General features: G+C 39.7%; 1 protein-coding gene across 5 annotated transcripts in view; it reads right to left on the bottom strand.

Moving 5' to 3' along the window:
• Positions 1-1,091: 1,091 nt before the first annotated feature.
• The window catches only part of MDH1B (malate dehydrogenase 1B), a 27,139-nt gene continuing 7,436 nt past the window's right edge, over positions 1,092-20,794 (bottom strand). For all 5 annotated transcript variants that reach the window (XM_042445467.1, XM_042445469.1, XM_042445472.1 and 2 more), the window contains 10 exons: positions 20,542-20,684; positions 17,590-18,089; positions 15,043-15,184; positions 13,579-13,742; positions 9,351-9,490; positions 7,849-7,900; positions 6,828-6,902; positions 5,064-5,126; positions 3,475-3,549; positions 1,092-1,509 (listed from right to left, as the gene is read on the bottom strand). In XM_042445467.1, coding sequence (XP_042301401.1) covers positions 1,490-1,509; positions 3,475-3,549; positions 5,064-5,126; positions 6,828-6,902; positions 7,849-7,900; positions 9,351-9,490; positions 13,579-13,742; positions 15,043-15,184; positions 17,590-18,089; positions 20,542-20,684 — 1,374 coding nt within the window. In that variant the 3' untranslated portion in view covers positions 1,092-1,489. The remainder of the gene's footprint in view (positions 1,510-3,474; positions 3,550-5,063; positions 5,127-6,827; positions 6,903-7,848; positions 7,901-9,350; positions 9,491-13,578; positions 13,743-15,042; positions 15,185-17,589; positions 18,090-20,541; positions 20,685-20,794) is intronic.

The following is a 20,794-nucleotide window of genomic DNA, read 5'->3' as shown; positions in this document are numbered from 1 at the left end:
CTCCAGCACCACATCTCAAATGCATTTATTTATTTGTTTTCCATTTTCTTAATTGTCCAGTTCTTGCATCCATACATGTTAATGGGGAATACAATTGCTTGTACAATTCTGACTTTTGTGTTTAGTTGTATATCTTTGCTCTTTAAAGCCTTTTCTAGTTCTTTCATAGCTGCCCTCCTCATTCCTAGTCTTCTTCTGATTTCTTGACTGCAGTCTCTGTTCTGATCTATTTTTGATCCAAGGGATAGGAACTCTTTTACTATTTTGATGTCCTCATTGTCTAGATTGAACTTGTTAAGATCCTCCATGGTCATTATTTTTGTTCTCTTTATGTTGAACAGTAAGCCTGCCTTTGCACTTTCTTCTTTGACCTTCCTCAGTAATTGCTATAGGTCTGCAGTGTTTTCTGCTACTAGTATGGTGTCATCTGCATATCTTAGATTGTTGATGTTCCTTCCTCCTATTTTCTCTCTTCCTTCTTCTGTGTCCAAGCCTGCTTTTTGCACAATATATTCTACATACAAGTTGCAAAAATAGGGTGACAGGATGCAACCTTGTCAGACCCCTTTGCCAATTGGGAAACATTCTGTTTCTCCATGTTCTGTTCTAACAGTAGCCTCTAACAGTAGCTACATCCTATTCAATATTCAATATGTTCTAGCAGTAGCTACACCCTATTCAAAAACAATCCCCCCCTACAGTCTCCACTTTTTTTTTCTTTAGAGTGTTGCGAATTCTTTGTTTCAAAAAGTGTAGGAAGCTTGGTTATTCCTTAACAAGGGGAGCCAAAATAAGTTTTTGGTTATAACTTCATTAAAACCAATAAAAATGTTACATAGCAGTAATAAAGTTTTCCACTTTCTCAGACCTATTATAAAAAAACCACAACAAAATTCAGCTGAGGGCAGAGTACAGAGAACCAGGAGAGATAGCAACATCTGAAGACTAAAGCAATAGGGGAGGTACTGGAACAAATTTAAGAGGATCAAACTGGTTTAGGCACAAAACATAATAGAGGTAGCACCAAGGGCTACTACCTTGTTGCCTCATCATGTGCAGTGAGCATGATTGTTGTCAAAACCAGACAAACATTTTGAATTTTCTTTCTAAAATTTAATGATTAAATGTTTTAAATTCTTTACACATGTTCCAATCTGGAAAATGACTTTTCAGATGGTGTAATGAAATGAAGCTTAGTAGGTTTAGCTCAAATACTACAGTTCAGATGGATCTAGTTCACCATATCATGAATGTTCAATGTACAAAACAATGTTCAGTGTACAAAACACACACAAACACAAAAACATGCTTAGGATTTCACATAGTTACACATTTCATGATGTATAGAAAGCTAATTTGGTGTTTTTCTGCATCAAATCTAGTCTGTTGTGTCACAGAAGCTGTTATATCGAAGAATTCTCTCAGTTCAATGGAAGTAAACAGAGGTGAACTGTAGACTTTATTCACTGATGCTCAAATTGACCTTTGCTTATAAGAAGTCATCCGGAGCTACAGAAGAAAAACAAAGAAACAGTATTTTTCAGTTGTTCTCAAGTTGGTTAACTGCTTGTTTTACAGTTGTTTTTAATGGATCACAACTGCATTTCTCAGAGGCTCTGAATGCATTAGTATTTGGGGCACTTACATAACCATGGGCAGAAGACTGCTCTTCAATTTATGCTGCTTCAGCACACAAATATTACTATAATGTTTGCAGTAATTAATATACAAAGCTTAAAGAGAAGAATTGTCTCAAAAGACACAGCAGCACATGCCCTAGCAGTTGGAATCAATCATGAAGGATCTGTGATTTGCTGAATCTTCCCGGTACATGTGTCCATGTATGTCTCCAAGTATTTGTCTCCCTTTCATACTTTATGTGTTTCCATGAGGAAACACAGTGCATCCCTAGCTATGGGAAACTTGATTGCTACAATTACAAAAACGTACATCACACAATTGTAGTTACATCACACAATGAATCCCATTGTGGGAGAAAGGCGGGATATAAATCCTTGAAATAAAAAGTAAAAACAAAATAGAGTTATGATTCCACTTTATCTGCTATGGTTCCATGTGTTCTATGGAATCCTGGCACTGGCAGTGAAGGGAATCCTGGGATTATCCATTGAGGGAGGGCCCATTGGAAACCTCAGCCAGAGAATCTTCCTCTGGTGCCTCTGACAAAACTACAGACACCATGATTTTATAGGAAGCAGCCATGGCAGTTAAGGTGGAATCATAATGTTATAATTCTGTACAGTACTGTACTGTACTGTAAAAAGGGTCCCAAGGAAGAGCTATATTGTTCACATTGCAACAGTAACATGACTCTAATTCAAATTGCATGAAAGGTTTTAAAAACAAAACAGAGGCAAGGATTAGGACAGTTCAGTGCTAAAAGGGTCAAAAGGGGTTGTTGGGGAAGCTTAATAAGAGAAGGTGTATATTTCAGCCTTTAGTCGTTTGGATAAGTTTTAAGACTGATATGGTCCTTTAAGCAAAACTGATACTGTTGAAGGGAAATTACTGGTTTTGACCAGGAACACTGTTTGGCTATCAGATTTGATTTATACCAGTTGTACAGTTGGCCCTCCACATCTACGGATTCTTTATCAATAGATTCAACCATCCATGGCATGAAAATACTTTAAAATATACATAAATTCAAACACACACACACACACACACACACCAAACAAACTTAAGGGACACAATTTTACTACACCACAGTATTTCATGGGACTTGAGCACCCACGGATTTCATTATCCATGGTGGGGTCTTGGTACCAAACCCCAGTGGATATCAAGAGTCCACTGTATATGCCATTAGCTAACTTTACAATTACTTATGTTTTATCTGGAAACACAAGCCTTCAATTAAATTTGGCCATAACTTCAAATAAATACAAACTATAACTTCCTGTAATCTAATATTGAATTTCCCTGGGGCTATATTTTTACTCTCTCTCACACACACACACACTATAGAGCTTAGCATTTTGTGAAATGCCAAACAATTGCAGTCTTTTTATCATTTTTTAAAAAAGAAGTTACAATATAGTTTTGCCTTTTCAGGGAATGATAGAACTTCTGGCATTTGTGTGAGAGTGCCTGGTTTATTTGGCTTGCACCTGAATCACTTGAAAGATCCAGAGTCCCTAGGCATGTCTACTCTGGTCATTTGCAGCTGTTTCCACCTGCCCTCATGTCGTCTCTGTCTAGATGACTTACAACTGAACAATATCCTATAAGTGTTATTGGAAATCAGCAGCAAAAGTTGATTTGAGAAGGTGCTTTGTATCTGTGGATGTTATAATAGCTTTAAAATGTAAAAAGAATTTTGATTTAAAAAATACAGCTATATCCGTTCTTTATATTATTTCTTTTTGGTACAGAGTTGGCGCATCTCTCTGCATGCTGATCATACCAAACATTAAAAACTGATGTTTTTCATTAGTTTTTCTGGCATACCATCTGCAGCTTCCTCAAAATTTTCTTCCATGAATTCTTCATTTCCTTCTTCTGGACTCTTAGATCCGTCAGTTTCTGTGACAAAAGAAATTGTTAATATTACACACATCTATGACCACACCTTTCCCCTTGCAGAAAACCCATCAGTGTATTATGATTTTTTTTGGAGGGGCAGAGGTTACAGCCGCATTAAGACAAACATGTATAGGTGGTATCAATATGAGCTTTATATCATTAATGTTGATCAGTACTCATGAGGACAATGAAAAAACAGTACAGTGAGAAAACAGGATGTATTCTCCAATACAGAGAATGGTGGGCTTTTGATGCTGAAAAGTTGAATTTCAGATGCTGGGTTGAATATATTCATTGGATGGCCTTAAGAAAGGTCCTTTTCTTTTTCTGTTTCAATTCTACATCTGTAAAAGTGGCTTAAGTATTCCAGCATAACTGGAGATCAACAAGCATGGTTCAGAGAATTTTTAAAACAGTCCTTCTGAATGTTTAAAGTTGCTCACTATGCTGCACTGAAAGCCACTTTCAACCCACCAACCCATATTGGAGAACTGGCTTATTAAGCAGCATTCCATGGCTCCCATAGGGAACCTTCTGTGTTACTGTTATCCCACTCCCCCCCCCCCAAATTTGGGACTCAGAGCAGCTTACCAGGGATGTAGCTAGGATTTTGGGAAGGGGGTCCGACTAAGTGCCACCATTAATGAGGCTTGGGTGCGGCGCGCAGCAGCACACACCATTCATTTTTCTAATGGAAAGGGGGGGGTCCGGACCCCAAGAACCCCCCCCCTTGGCTACGTCCCTGCAGCTTACAATTTAAAGAATACAATTAAAATGATACAAGAGTCAGAAGCTGTGTGAAACTGACAAGGAGGCCCTCTGGAAGGCAGCCAATAGTATAATTAATGTGTAGCCAATACATTGATTCATTAAGTGTGGGAACTATATTGTTGTCAGCTAAGTGAGGTTATTGATAGGCAGAAGTTTTGTTGGACAGCATCCCCAATTATACTCTATCTTCGTATTCCCTGAACAAAAATGGAAAAAAACCACTATGTTTCTTAGGGCTACTTTATGTGTGTACATTTGTTACTTGGCAACAGTAGATCAAGTAGTAATTTGACACTTGATACATATAGCAATAGTAGGTCTCCCACCCACCACCTAAAAATGAATGCTTTTTAATAGGGTCAGTCCATAAAACCAGGTACAGCTATCAGTTTCATACTGGCGCAGTACATGGTGGTGAGAGGAGTTGCCTCTTCCCAAAATGGTGGCATGCAAGCCCACCCCACACCACATTTGGACCATGAGCCACCACTAATAATATATACAAGTGAAATTGTTGTTTGATATTACAAATTTGTCTCCATACACTTTCAACTATATGTGGGGAGGGGGGGAGCAGTTTGTGTGAATAATTCTAGGCTAGAAAACTACAAAAGGTAAAAGAATAGAGCTGCCTTTTGGATCTGCCCTTTGGTCACCCTAGGTTGTAGCAAGTCCAGGATGTTTTTGGCTTTTAAAGAGAGATGTCTGGACACCCTCCTCACTCACAGATCTGTGAGGTTTACCTTCAGCAGTAGTTTGATCTTCATCTAAAGCGATTTTTTGGCCACTCGCTGAATATTTGATATCTAAAAGAAACCACATTAAAGAGGAGACCAATCTTGTGAGCTGTTTCAATGAGCACAACCATGCAAAGGGTCAGAACTCAGAGTGCAAAGAAAATATGACAGCAAAACAGCCGTGAGTGCAGTTGCACCAGTGCCTTCCCCTTGCCACTGGACAGCAAGCTGTGGCATATGCTCTGCCCTATTGGTCTGTCAAGAATATCACTTACTGAAGTGATACAAATAGAGGCAGGGGGCGCTGGCATATTCTTTATGTGGTCCTATGGTCTTCCTCCCTTCCCAAGAACCAGTTTGAATTCAGTGTGGATCAGCTTTCAATGCATTAGTCTGTACCGGGCCTAAATATATAGATCTGATTGAGGGGGACCCCACGAGGGATAGAGATGTATGTTAAGACATCCAGTGAATATACAGGGGTGTAAATGTTTAATTGAAATGTAACCAATGAAATGTGATTTATAGTTTTCTTTGTTCAAGGAACTATAAAGGGCTGATTCTTTGGGGGATCTGTGCTCCAGAAATTTGGATGTATTTCTTTCTGAGGACGCTGCAGCTAAATAAACTATGTTTCAATCATGACTCCTGGGTCTCTCTAAGGAAAAGAAATCTACAATAGTTGCACTTTTGAGACTAACTGAAAGAAAGAATCTGGTAGTATGAGCTTGTAGAGCCTGCTTCCTCAGATGCAAGCTGAAATTTGGCACATATGAATGAATGAATGAATGAATGAGATTTTATTTATATACCGCCATTCCTTCGATCACGGCGGTTTACAAGATAACACATATGTTACATATGTGTGGATGTAAAAAGCAAAGAGGTTTATGAGAATTTAACCCACATGTAAATGGAGTGATCTTCTGCACCATCCAGAGAATAGGTCCTCAGCTTCGTGGTGGTGATTTTTTAAAGGTCTCTTTTCATTATTGAGAAAATACATTTAACAATTCAGTGCCACTTTTCTCAACACCAATAAAAGGTTGAAGGATACAAGAATTTTTTTTAAGCACTTGAGAATGATAATTCCATCCTCTACCCCCCAAAAAACCCTCCCACCAACCATGATTTCTAATCTCAAATCATCTGGAGAGCTAGACAACACAGAGCCAAGTAAATGTAGGGCTTCTAGTCACCAGAAGGCTGAAATAGAACAAGGTCCCTTGTTTATTTCTAACAGCACAATGCTGTCTTATCCCAATTTTATTCAAAGCTTTAAATGTCCATATTATCTAGCTCTTCATGCTTAACAAGTTGCCCATCCCTGAGTGAAGCAAGGCATGGTTCTGTTGTTTGCTTTTGCTTTGCTTTTTTACATTCATGTCTCGTTTCTGTGATCAAATGGATACAAAAACTGTGAGCTTATCGGGAAAAGGAATCCATGGGGAGGTTTTAAAATGGTCTCTGATGTATTTTTCCTTGTAGAGAATGACACATTAGGGATATTCTGTGGAAACCTCAATATTTGTTCATTATACTGGAGGAGGAAAGCTCATTCATCAACACATTCTGTTATAAGGTTGTTGATTATTTCATTTGAGTTACATATTTTTAAATGCAATCAGAAGACTATTTGAAATAAAGGAAATGTACACTACCAGAATACATTGCTGATGGTTGTTCACATTTTTTTCTAGGAAAAAGGATTAAAGGAAATGTTTTTTTCCTCCAATGAAATCAAATATTTTAAATATGTCTCAGTCTTACCACCCTGGACTTCAGAAGCTTCCTCCTCTTCTTCCTCCTCTTCTTCATCCGAATCAATATATGGTTTATGAACCACTGAAAGAAACAACGTCCACATTCTTTTATTTAACCATTTCTAAATATTATTGTGGGATTTAACGTTGCAATCCTCTAGTCACTTAACTAGGAGTGTGCCCCACTGATTTCAACAGGGCCTCCTTCTAAGTAGGCATTTATTGGACTGAACTGTAAATCTGCAAACTGTGGTAGTCTTTTTCACTCAGTCTGGTGCTTGAAAAATTAGAGAAAATTCTGGTCCCTTGACCACTAGAAACCTTATAGAAATTGAATGATGATTATGATCCAATGAGCTTCTGCACAAGGATCTTCTTCAAGCTTATTCAACTATTTGACTCCCTTCCCCCATGCTCTGAATTCCCCCAATTGTAAAAGCCGCTTGAATTAACATCAGTGGGAGATTGTTTGAGGAGGGGAGTCTAAAACAAGTCTACCTTCTCCTTTTGTTTCGTGTCTTTTAGATTATAAGCCTGAGGGAAGGGAACTGTCTGATTAAAAATAATACAGTAATTGTAAGCCGCCCTGAGAGCCATTAGGGCTGAAGGGCGGGATATAAATACCTAAATAAATTTAAAAAATAATAATACTTTCATTGTTGCTTTGATTCTGCTGCTTAGGTAACAATCTAAATTGTGAAATGAAGTTTCAGTGAGTTAGCATTTGCCCTATTTTGAAGGTACCGCCTTGGGTCACAGACACTAATGCCCAGCTAGGGGGCAGGCATGGCAAGGAATTAGTGGACTCTCACACCAGTTCCATACAGCACTCTGAGAAGATGGAGACATGGGCTATGGCAAGCCTTGTCACATACACTTTTAACACAATCTTTTGTATCATCCAACATGCAGTAACAGCAGTCTACAATACTAGCTCATCAACACTCCTTGGACTTATCTCATCAGGTCAGAGGGTTCTCCTTGTCAGCTTTTATATTAAATACTCAGGTTCTACCACTTATTTTTACCTCGTCTCTGTGGATACAATTCTTCCACTTCACCTAATGCAACTTGTTTTTCCTGCATGGAAAAAAATGTTATTTATTACACAACAGGTACAGGTGATACACATATTCCACTTCTAAAGTGCATTCTGATTTTTTAAAAATAACTTCATATTAGCACAACTAATAGAACTCTCCCTGAAAATATTTTTCTGCTTCTCTTGTGTAAGGTGAATTCTTTGCTTCTGCCTATCATTGTATTAGTGTGGGCAATATATCACTTATCACCAGATATCATAGGCCTCACAAATTGGCCCAAAATAATCGAACCCTTCAGAACTTTATAGTAGTGCATCTCAAATAATTTCTTCCATTTCAATATTTTGAATCTAACAAACTGAAAGATGAACATTTCATTAGAAATCTAAATAATAAGATTATACCACAATTTGTTCCTAAGTAGTTTATAGATGTTTTGATCCTATGTGTCCTTTCACATTTCTCTGAAGCTGGTAAGGACTGGCAAATTTCTGTTATGCTTCTATTTGAATTTATATCTGGGAAACCATTTACAAATAAGCAGCTAACAGATCTCACCCACAGGCAAGCTTGTTATTATTCTGCACATGCTTTGGAAGTCTGAGAAGCAAGAAGCTTTCAAGAGAACATCTGTGATTTATTGATTCACAACTATGTATTGACCATGCATACATACTGATAATGAAATTTATTCTTTTGCCTCCTGTTTGCATATATCTGTCCATGACACAAATAAAGGTGTCAAACATGGAAAGTTCTGGGAATGGTTTAAGTTAACTGTACTTAAAGGCACACTTTCACTTTAAACGATCAGAAATATGTTTGTTGATCTGGAAATCAGGACCTTAATATAAAGAGCAAATGTTGATGGATAAAGGCAGTCGTGGGGAATTTGGACTGGTAAACCAACACGAGGGATCCCCCCCCATGCCATTTCCCTCCACCCTGCAGACAAATCTTGTAGGAAAACAGGTATTTTTCCTCCTTTCTAATTTTTCTGGGGGGAGGAAGAGGGAGTTTCATTATCTTGTTGTTGAGCAGAAATTTTTCCTGTTTTCTCTACCCAAGCTCCCTAGATCCTTTTAAAAAAACTTCCACTGATGCCATTATAAAATGCATGGTCCTGACCACTGGTGGCACATAACTCCCTAGAGTATTTTCCCAGAGTAAATACCCTAAAGGCACCAGATCCCATCTGATTTTGGAAGTTAAGCAGGGTCAGCACTGGTTTGTACTTGGGAGAATGCCAACCAATACCAGGTGCTGTAGGCTAAATTTCAGAGGAAGGAACTGGCAAAGTATCCTACCTTCTGAGTATCAATTGCCTAAGAAAACCCTATAAAATACATGAGTTCACTATAGGTCAATAGGCAACTTGAAGGCATGCACACGCACAAGTTCCCCTCATCCTTGTTGATTCTCTTGTCTTGAATGTGTTCAAAATTATATGGAAGAATTGTAGAAACAATATAAAAGTAGCATCTTACCCGAATCAGATCACAGGCTAGAATTTGAAGATATTCGTATGTTTTCTCATTTATGTTTAGTTCTGTAATGACCTTCCAGTCACCATTCTCAAATCTTACAGGCATGGAGTAAACAATTCCTTCAGGAAGTCCAAACTGACCTAAGGAAAAGAAGTCACCCAGGTAGTTTCATTCAGGATAACAAACACACATACATACATTTGCAGCAAAATTGGTAATAATTCCCAGTAACAAATGCCACCACCAACACAAAAATTAGTTAGCTGTTGAATGGAGAGGTGGTCAAAGTTTGAAACCACAGATGCTCTTAGGCATGTGAGGGGAGGGAGAATAAAGGGAACTATTGCAAATTTGAAGCCTAAAAGCTAGATTTATATAACCAAGTTCTCATGACTTAGGGATCTATTATACAAGGCAGGTAAATTGCAATTACATCATGATAATAGTGCCTCCATGTGGGGCTTACTGTGTGATGTAGTTCCTCTTCTGTTGTCCTCCCATGGGAGACTGTTTGAAACATCCTTTTTTTACAAACACAAAAAATAAATGACTTCCTTTTCCCACTTCTGTTGTGCCATGATTTCAGGAGAGAGGGAGAAAGGGTGGATGGATCCCAGGAAGCTGAGCACCCAGAGAAACCAGTAATCCATGATACTGGGGAGGAAGGAATCAGTTGGTACATGATGTCTCTGTGTATGTGTATGTTTGAGTGTGGGGGTAGGAAGATGGCTGGTGGCAGGTGGCCATCTCAATGGAAGCAAGAGGGAGGAAGAGGAATGTGCAGGATCTGGCCTGAGGGTAAGGGGTGCACCAGGAGGGAGAGTGAAAGGATTGACGCAATCTCCTGGAGGAGAGGGAAGGAGGGATGTTTTTGTCTCCTTTGGGATCTGCTGTCACTGTCACACTCAACAGATCATCCCCAAAATTCAGCCACCTGGCTCTGAAACCCCATTTAAAACTAGCACCCATAAGAAACAATCTCTCATGATGATGCTATAACACCATGGTGTTATAAAGTCCTCATTCTCTCTCACACTTAAGACTGTTTTTTTAATTTACAGCATATTTCTGTAGGTGTGTGTGTGTGTTTGCATGTGTGTGTGTCTCAAACAAGGAAAAGGGACAGTACAGAATAGCCCCGGATGGGCAGTGACAAATGCTGCCCAATGCTTCATGCGATAAGGTTTTTGCAGGAACAACGGCTCTAATGCTAGGAAGATTATGAAAGTGTGATGAATACCATTTTTAAAAACAGTGCTATTTTAACAGGAGAAGGAACTTGTGCTCTTAGTTTTTTGTCACAATCACAGAAGTATAGTCACAGTCAAGAGAGTTTTATACCACTTGTCTGATTACTTAATAAGTATGATGAACTTAGACAAGATCACACAATGAATCTCATTTTAATATTTTCATATTTAAAATTCAGCTGCACAAAAATGATGTAAATATAGCAACTAAATCTCTCAGAAATAAAATTAATATGCAGCTGGATGTATGTATTCATGCAATAGTACAATTTGCTGTTTGTTAAGTAATCCTAATACCATCACTTCAAATCCTGGTTCAAATATTTAGCTTGATCCAGAGGTTACTGCCCCCCCCCCCCCCCCCCGCAAAGACACACAGAGCTTCTATATTAATAAGAGCTCACTACTTTCACATAAGAGTCAGGGACAACTTGATCCAGACATTTTGTCCAGACAACTGTCAATGACTTCTATTATGTGCACGGAATTATCTCTGACTATGAAATGATCAGAGAAGGTTGTATAAGAGTTCCATGAGGGGACAGAGTCTTACAACATATTGTTTGGGAGCCATGACATTTTTAGTAATATGCAGAGCTTCCCTCACCAGACCTGTAATATTCAAAGTTGCAGAGACACAGGCAAGACTCATGTGAATGCAGAAACAAGATACCTTGGAAATAGTTGGTCAGGACTTAGGAAAGCTTTTTAAAAACATGTTGGCTGGGGTATTCAAGGAGTTGTAGACACAAAGCAAATTTTACAAGCTCTTTAGTGTTATCCACTCAAGTGGATAAAATAATTAGCATGAATGAATAGTGCTTCTGCTACCTTTTCCTTGATGTCTAAAGTGGGACTCATATGGTTATAGATGAACATTTTACTATACTTTCCATAAATTCCATTGTTTTCAATTAGTCTCCTCTAAGTATGACCAAGTCTAAAAGCAATGTAGGGGCTGTACACACAGCCTGAAGGGGCAGCCTGGAGCCACCCCTATTACAGCCAGATCGGGGCCACAGCAACTGCACGCCGTAGCCCTGATCTGGCCTTTTGCATGGCTTCCCCAGTCTTCTACCATTGCAAAAAAAAAGTGGATGAGACAATATTTTATTGGTTGAAAGGTCTTAAGACCAAGTACTTTTATAAAACTTTCATGGGGTAACTTTTCTTCTATATTAACATATAGAATACTGAAGAAAGGACTCAAAGTAAAGCAAATTTTAAGTAAAAAGATTTTAAGGGGAGAAATTTCAGCAGATAGGCATTTAATGCTGCATAGTGAAAACACTGAGAACTGAAACTACTTAATTTGGATGAATGTGTTCAAATATTTTAACTCATATAGAAAAACATGAATGTGAAATTGGAGGCTTTCACGCTGGCATCCATCATTTTTTGTGTTTTGGGGGGGCTATGTGGCCGTGTTCTGGAGTGCGCGACTAGTGCCTCGCAGCGTCTCTTCCCAGGCTCTTCGCGCTCCTTTTTTGCAGCGTCCGGGAACTGCGCCGTTTGGCTGCTGCGGTTCCCGGATGCTGCAACCGGTGGTGGCGGCAGACCGCCGCTTTTCAGCAATCTGTAACCTGCCCTAGTTTACTTTAAGAGTTTCTTCTTTGCTGTTGAAGTTGTCCAGGGGTTTATGGATTTCAATGGCTTCCCTGTGCATTCTGACCTGATGGGGTTGGTCCAGAATTTCAGTGTTTTCAAATAGCATTTTATGTCCAGGTTGGTTTATAATGTGTTCTGCTGGTTTTTCTGGCTGGCCCAGTGCAGTGATTCTCATGTTCCTTGATTTGTGTTGAACTCTGCGTTTGGTGGTTACTACGTAGTCTCATCCACAGCTGTATGGTATGCAGCAGGCCCCTGCAGCTGTGAGAGGGTCCCTCCTGTCCTTCGCTGAGCACAGCATTTGCTGGATTTCCTTTCTTGGTCTGTACATCATTTGGAGGTTGTGTTTCGTCACCAGTTTGCCTATTCTATTTGTGACTCCTTTGATGTATGGTAAAAATACCTTCCCTTTGGGTAGGTGTATGTCTTCACTCTTGTGGGTTTTTTCTGGGTCTTCAGATTTCTGAGCTGGAGTAACCATTAGCCTATAGAGCCCAGTTTAGGTGTTTCAAATCATCCTCCAGGAAGATGATGCAGTCTACCATTGTTTTTATTGTGCTTCTTTTTTGTTCCAGCTGATGGCTGGAGTTCTTGTGTCGGTATCTGTCTATGTGTGTATGTTTTCTGTATACCACGTGGCCCAATCGTTGGTTTGGTTTGTGGATGTCCAGGACACCCAAGAACGGTAATGCTCCTTCCTTTTCTTTTTTCATTATGAACTGGATGTTCAGGTGGATGTTTTTCAGATGGTTCAAAAAATACAGTCAGCTCTTCTCCGTGGCTCCAAATGGTGAAAGTGTCATCCATATATCGGAACCATGTTGTGGCTTTTTGGTGCTGCTTCCAGGACTTGATTTTCAGAGTGTTCCATGTATCACGGGGCTCAGAGGGCTTTACATGGCTACCCCATCTCTCTGCTTGTAGAATCCATTGTCCCACTGGACGTAGCTTTGATATGATCTCCCTGTTCACTAAAGTCTCTATAATGGACATGATGGTACTCATCCAACAAATTTTTCCAGAAGACATCACAGCCCTGTTTGAACATTTCCTCACCCCAAGCTATTTCCAGTGGGACAATGGAGGCTTTGCCATTCAACAACAGACCAACACACAGATTAACATGCAAATCACTTCCTCCCAACCAAGGGTCACACAGTATATATACCTCACTCTCTTCCATGCCAGCATTCTCTGAAGATGTCAGCCACAGATGAAGATGAAACATCAGGAATAAATTCTTCCAGTACACAGCCACATAGCCCCCAAACCCCACAAAAAGCATGAATCTTTCCCATGATCTGGAATGTAAGCAGAGCAGTGTAATATAAAAACATTTGAGGACTACTTGACCAAAGCATAGTATTTACCTTCAGTGATTACTCCCAGGGAAACCATCTCTCCTGGTGGGGAGCCCTGGTACCAGTATCTCAGCAGAGTAGCAGTGGCATGTGCAGGCGCCAAGCCTAAACAGTGAGTTCCCCAAGAAGTCAATGAGCTCAGTGAAGCTACAAATTCAGTGCGCATCCATTCACTGGCACCAAGAAAAAGAGACATTTGAATGCAAATTGGGAAAACTAGAGTAAAAGGCTACAAATTCTAGAGAATAATCTTCAGCTATTTTTCTTCTTTTTCATAATTTTTCAAAAATGCTTTGTATTTCAGATCCCCAGCCTTATTATGTTGCCCCAATTGCTTAGCAAAATCTGGAGTGTTGTGGATCAGCCAGACAACTAGTAACTAGCGACAAGATGTCTATCCTGTATGCTGTCCCTCTCTGTCTACAGACATCTTGAGCTATTACAATCAACATGGATACTCCTGCAATTCAAATAGTGTTGTATTTCAACACAAAATCTAAAATCAGCGACTACAAAACATTTTTGTAGAAAAAGTATGTTATAAAGTTCCATGAGATATAACTTTCAAAGAGGACCGGACTCTGTGGCTACTTGCCAATGACATAGGTGGCCCATGTATGTAGATTTTTTAATATGTTGACCCCAGGTTTTAAATAAAGAAATGATGGTTCCTTGTGTAGAACTCTACATGAGTTTAAAAGATACATGCCACTTTTTATTTGTAGCAGAGCTCTCCCTGTTGGTGAAAAGAAGTAAAAATCAGAAGATGCTTTAATTTAAAACAAAACAAAGCCGTTGCATACCTTTTCCTACACTATTCATTTTATGTTTTCCAATCAGAATTGCTGGTGTTCTGATTTTAAAGATGGAGAGAAATGTTCCTAAACCCAGCCACAAATAAACTCAGCCATGAAAACATCAGCAAGTTTAGTTTCTGGAACTTTGCCCTTAGAAATGAGTCCTGAAAAAGGTTAATGCCCTTCCTAGTATAACAGCATATGGATGCTTATTTTATTTCTGTGAGTGGCTTTGTGACGTACAAGCACATGATAAACTCTTTGTATTTCAGCCAGTGCAACATTATAGCAATAGCAAGTACATTTCTATACCGCTTTTCAGTGCAGTTAAGCATTCCCTAAGCGGTTTACAATGTGGAATTGCCCCAACAAGCTTGGTACTCATTTTAGCAACCTACAGACGGATGTCAGGCTGAGTCAACTCTGAGCCCCTGGCTGGTATTGAACTCACAACCTTGCGGTTTGTGAGTGAGTGGCTGCAATACAGGCATTTAACCACTGCACCACCAGGACTCCTTAATGCTAAATATTCCCTAAACATACAGTAAACTGCACTTTGTGTATCTATAAATATAAGAGTTATGTAATGTGTGTATGTATGTGTGTACGCCACATAGATATTTTATACAAACACACACAGACAGACAAAGTTTTTCAAGTAACACAAAAATTATACCGGTCAAAGAGCACATCCAACAAAGGACGGAAGAAGCTTGGTGGCCCCCAGATGGCACTGTCATATCTATACAACTCGGTTTTAGTCAAATCAATGAAGCTACACCCACTGACATTACCCCACACTATCAGATTTTTTATTCCTGTTGAAGACAAAAAAGAGAAGAATAAAAGAACAAGGCCATTAAGAACATAAGAGCATCCTTCTGCATCAAACCAAAGATTTCTCTAGCCCAGGGCTGGGGACATTGAGTCCTTCCAGATCTAGTTGGACTCCAGTTCCCAACAGTTCTAGCCATCCTGACCAAGAGTGAAGGACAACGGGAATAATAGCTCACCAGCATTTGGGGACACACAGACTTCCCATCCCTGATCTACTTCAATATCCTGTTTCCCACAGTATTCATCCAGATGCTCCTCAGAAACTCAGAAGCAGGCCAGAAAGATAATAGCTCCCCCTTAATATTGCCACTGAAAACTGAGGTTCTATCAAGCCACTATATTTAGAAGCTATTGATCAATGATAATAATTCACATGGAAGATATCTTCCTCCATCACACCCCTCCTTCTTAAAACAGTATTTGCTTAGAATTCTTTCAGTGTTAGCCAACAGTAGCTCTACCCAGAGCTAACATCCTCTAAGAAAAGCACAGCTGTGATACTCAATGTATCACATTGATATAATCCATACGTTTCCCTAATGAGTTATGCATTGTTATATCTGGGCAGTAGCCTTTGCCAGTGACAGCAAGTCTATGAAGGTCTAGGCAACTGTTACTATTTCTGGATTGCAACTCCCATAATCCCTCACCATTGTCTGTGCTACCTAGCTGATGGGATTTGTAGCTAAAAATGATCCAGTGAACCATAGTTACTCACTCCAGTCTATGACATCATTAGTTGCCACCAGTTCCTATAGAACTCCATGCAAATTGGAATGTGTGGAGTAAACGTCTGGAGGACCAAAGTTTGGGAATCACAGGTCTAGTGAGACCCATCAGACTTGAGGGAAGCTGTCTATCTTCTTGAAAGTATGGATTCTATTTATTTCACCCACCCCACCTGACAATTCCTCTGTCATGAGCCAATATTAATAATCTACTACCTTGCTGGCTTCCTTACATACATGTGAAGGGCATGCACAAAGATATTTCCTTAAAACAGTGCCATTCCTGTAGAATTCCCTTCTGGAAGTACATCAAAAGCTAAAGCCTAAGTTCAATTGCCACGTCCAACTAGAGTAAATCCAGTGTCTCAACAGAAATGTAGCAAATTGATATTTAGGTAAATTCTATTGATATAATGGGTTTGTTTTAGTTTAGTTTGAATTATCAATTGGATTTAAACATTTTTCTTCCAAATGTGCTGCTCTGTATTGAGAAACAGGAATGTATGGCCTAGAGAATTTTGTGGATTTTTATATGGATGGGTGTTTCTGCTTGTAGGAAGAAAGCAATTTCTGAACTTGTTCTTGCTGCTCTCTTGTCCGCTAGGGATGAGAAGGCTTAAGGCTGCATCTGCACTGTAGAAATAATCCAGTTTGACATCACTTTAACTGCCATGGGTCAGTGCTATGGAATTCTGGGGACTGTAGTTCAGTGAGACATTTAGCCTTATCTGTCAGAGAGTTCTGGTGCTACAACAAACTACAATTACTGGATTTCCACAGCATTGAGCCATGGCAGTTAAAAGTGGTGTCAAACTGGATTATTTCTGCAGTACGGATGAAACCTTAAACAGGGAGGGTTTAGGATCTTTTGTCTTCCTTTCCTGCCTGTTTTTGCTTCCTCTGTCAACCATCTATCCTAAAAGTGATATGGGCAGATAACACTGTCTGGTTTAGTGATGGTTAACTAAATGACTGGCTCCCATCTTTTTCTCTTTAAGATGAGTTTGGAAAGAATCAGGCTATTCGTATCCAATAATGTATTTCTTTAATAAATCTTCCATCGGTTGAGGATTCAAAGGGGCTCGACAGATGGGCAGCTCTGTGCTGCCCATCTTTGCCCTGAGCTGGACGCTGCAGCACCAACATGCTGCCCAAAAGAAGCTGCCTAGAGTGGCTTCTTTTTTGTGGCACTGTAAAGGGGAAAGGGTGCTGCCATGACGCCACTTCCTGGAAGTGACGTGCGGATGCTGCGTGGTGGTGGCGTCATCATGGCGGCCCCTGTGTGGACTGGAGGCCACCATTATGGTACTAGGGTTTGGGAGCGTGCGGTTGGTGCATGCTCCTGAACCTTAAAATCAGGCCCAGGGTGCTACAAAACGTCCGTTTGTACTGGGAGTAAATTATTTTTTCTGCCTGCAGGTTGGTTCTTTTAAATTCACATTCTAATACTGATGGCACCTCCATTGTGAATGGAGTAAAGGCTCTAATAGGCCTTTCATTCCAATAATAATGTCTCACCATCCATCCCCTTTAACATTGTTAAGGTTTTTATTTTTAATTGTTTTAAAGTATTTTTTAAACAACAAGTTACACCTTAACTACACCCTAGTCAATTCACTAAATAAATATTAATCGGGTCACAATCACTTGTAACTCACCTGCTGGATGCATTTGCAGTTTTCTTGACAACATGGCCTTGGCTTCACATTCCAAGAGCATGGCGACATTGACAATATTTCGAGGGTTAATGGATGGGGCATGTGTCACAAGCATTAAAGTCTTAAGGTTGGTAAAAGTTTTCCCCATCACCACAATTCTGACACTGCTTTTGGCATTCTTCTCTATCAGAGGCCCATATATTTCACACTGACTGTTCACTTGTCGGATACACGCTTCAAGTGTTGGGATAGTCTCCTGAAGGATGTCATCAAATAAAATGATGACATCAGCCTCGAGAAAAGCCTCATTCAGTTCACTGTGCAAGGAGACACTACGAAGGCAGGGAGATGCCAAGTCTTGAACTTCCATAACAACGCCCTGAAGAATTTCTTGGCAGCTGCTTCTGTCCAGCAAATGAATGCTGACTTCAGTTTCCATGCCAAATATTTCCCCATTGGTCAGCAAAGGTATCAGATGATAGCAGACATTAAGAGAGGCACTGATTGAGAAAACAGTGATGGGGAGAAACTTTAGCACTGTATTGGTAGGATTATTAACTAGAGATCAACCCCCTGTTCTCTCATGCTTTCATGGTCTTCAGTATACAACTATTAATGGTTAGCTTGTAAGACATGAACACTGATCTCATGCCTTAAAGTCTAGGAAATCATATCTGACAGAAGAGCTGCACCTGACTTTTCTTTAAAAAATCAGCAATGTATTCAATTTTATACTAATATAACCAGATCACATTTATTTTTTTTCTGACTTAAGTATGTACATAACTTTTTAAGAAAAAAAAAGCTTAAATTAGCTTACACATGCCTTAAATAATGAAGGTGGGAGAAAAAAAGTACTGATTCAGGTATTCAAGAAAGAAAATTAGCAATGCAAACTTAACAACTAATGGGTGGCACAGGGACGTAGCCAAGGGGGGGGGTTCTTGGGGTCCACCCCCCCTTCCGTTAGAAAAATGAATGGTGTGTGCTGCTGCACTGCCGCACCCAAGCCCCATTATAATGGTGGCACTTAATCTGGACCCCCTCCTTCCTAAAATCCTAGCTACATCCTGGGGTAACCACAGGACCATTGCATTAATTTCCCATGCAAGCAAAGTGGAGCTCAAAATTCTACAACAAAGATGTTTGCCATACATGGAGCGAAAAAATGCCACATGTCCAAGCTGCATTCAGGAAAGGAGGATACACCAGGGATCGTACTGTAAACCTATGTTGGATAATGAAGCAAACAAATAATTTCAAAAGAACAAAAGAACCAAAGAATTTCAAAGTCTTAAATTGTGTAGATCATTAAAATCTATGGATTGCTCTTATAGAAATGGGTGTGCCACAACATTTGATTGTCCTGATGTGTAACCTGTACTCAGGTCTAGAGGCTACTGTTAAGGCAGAATATGGAGAAACGAAATGGTTTCGAGTTGGCATGGGGGTCAGGCAAGGCTGCATTTTATCACCTTATATATAAAACAGGATTAGATTCAGAGGAAGGAAGCATGAAAACTGAAGGAAGTAACACCAGCAGTTTAAGATATGCAGATGACACCATACTACTAGCAGAAAATAGGAAAGACTTGGGACAACTATTGAAGGAAGTCAAAGAAGAAAGTGCAAAGGTAGGTTTACAGTTGAACTTCAAGAAAACAAAAATAATGAACATAGATTTTGCATACCTTGGCTTAGTCATTAATCAGAATGGAGACCGCAGTCAAGAAATAAGAAAACTATGGGTGCATCTATACCAGCCGAAAAATCCAGGTGCAGCATGGATTACACTGCCTGGAACTGACCCAGATCCACTACAGAAGCACCACACACACACTGGCATGACAGTGAGGCAAAGTTGTCTTGCTGTCCAGATGGTTGGCTGGGCCAACTGTGCGTTTGCACTTGTGCCTGTCCTCCTCAAGACCACTTCCATTGCTGTCTCACCAGCCACAAAAGTGGTTTCCTGGCAGAAGAGTCTGGCCCAATTCCTGCTGTCCTGGGAAAATCCAGAATAATCAGCAAGGTTTATAAAAATGGATTAAGGACCAGAAGGGGCAGATTTGCTACAAATCAGGCTGCACATCATGGGTGTGGGATGAGTCCAGGTTTTTTTTGGCCAGTGTAAACAAACCCTAGGACATGGAAACGCACCTATAAGATCCTGAAATGCCAAGATATATCATTGAATACTACAGTCTGGATTGCCCATGCCATCATATTTCCAATTTCTATGTGTGGTTCTGAAAGTTGGACAGTGAAGAAAGATGATAAGAAGAAAATCAACTCCTTTGGTGCTGGAGAAGAGTTTTATGGATATCATGGACTTTTAAACAGACAAATACATGGTTCCTAGAGCAAATCAAACCTGAAGTATCCTTAGATGCCAAGATAACTAAACTGAGTTTGTTAGTACTTTGGTCAAATCATGAGAAGACTCATTAGAAAATACAATAATCTTGGTAAGGTAAAAGACAGTAGGAAAAGAGGATGAATAGATTCAGTCAGCTAGAAAGACTCTATTAAGGAAATCATGACCCTGAATTTGCAGGTCTTGATCTGGGCTGTTCATTATATGGTGACATGGAGATGACCCCTTTATAGGGTCACCATAGGTTTAAGTCAACTTGAAGGCATTTAACAACAACAATGGTTAGGGGAAGCAAGACAAGGAAATACCAGCAGGATAGTGTTGAAAGTAACAATAGGATCACCAGTAAAAGGAAAGAATGTGATTTATCCCATGCCTTCAAGAATGCTGCCCAGATTTTCCATGTGTCACAATCCCAAATGTTTCATCACTTGCATGTACATATGGGGATTTTTGCATGACAAAACTACAAGTGCATTACTTTGTGCATATATTCCAGTTGTGATATATTTTCCCATTTCCACAATTATTACAGTCTGTAAGAAAAAATACATCAGACTGAACGTTCATCTTCTCACCTGTTGATCCAAATATGCAAGGGATTGATAAGGCTTTTAAGTTCTTCCTCTTCTTTGTCGACATCTATGCGAGTCTGTAAGTTTTCTTTAGCAATTAGGAGCATTTCTGCAGTTCTCATCTTTGATGTGATACCATAGTAGTGCTGAAGATTGAAAAGGACCATCAACACACATCCAAATAAGGCTCAAACACACTTCTTGCCTAACTCCAAAATGCACATGTGATACATGTGTTTGTGAGAGGGACAGGGGA

Source organism: Sceloporus undulatus, chromosome 1, assembly GCF_019175285.1.
Source record: "Sceloporus undulatus isolate JIND9_A2432 ecotype Alabama chromosome 1, SceUnd_v1.1, whole genome shotgun sequence".
Taxonomy (NCBI): Eukaryota; Metazoa; Chordata; class Lepidosauria; order Squamata; family Phrynosomatidae; genus Sceloporus; species Sceloporus undulatus.
The sequence above is the reverse complement of the archived record's forward strand: the minus strand, read 5'-3'. Positions and strand labels throughout refer to the sequence as shown.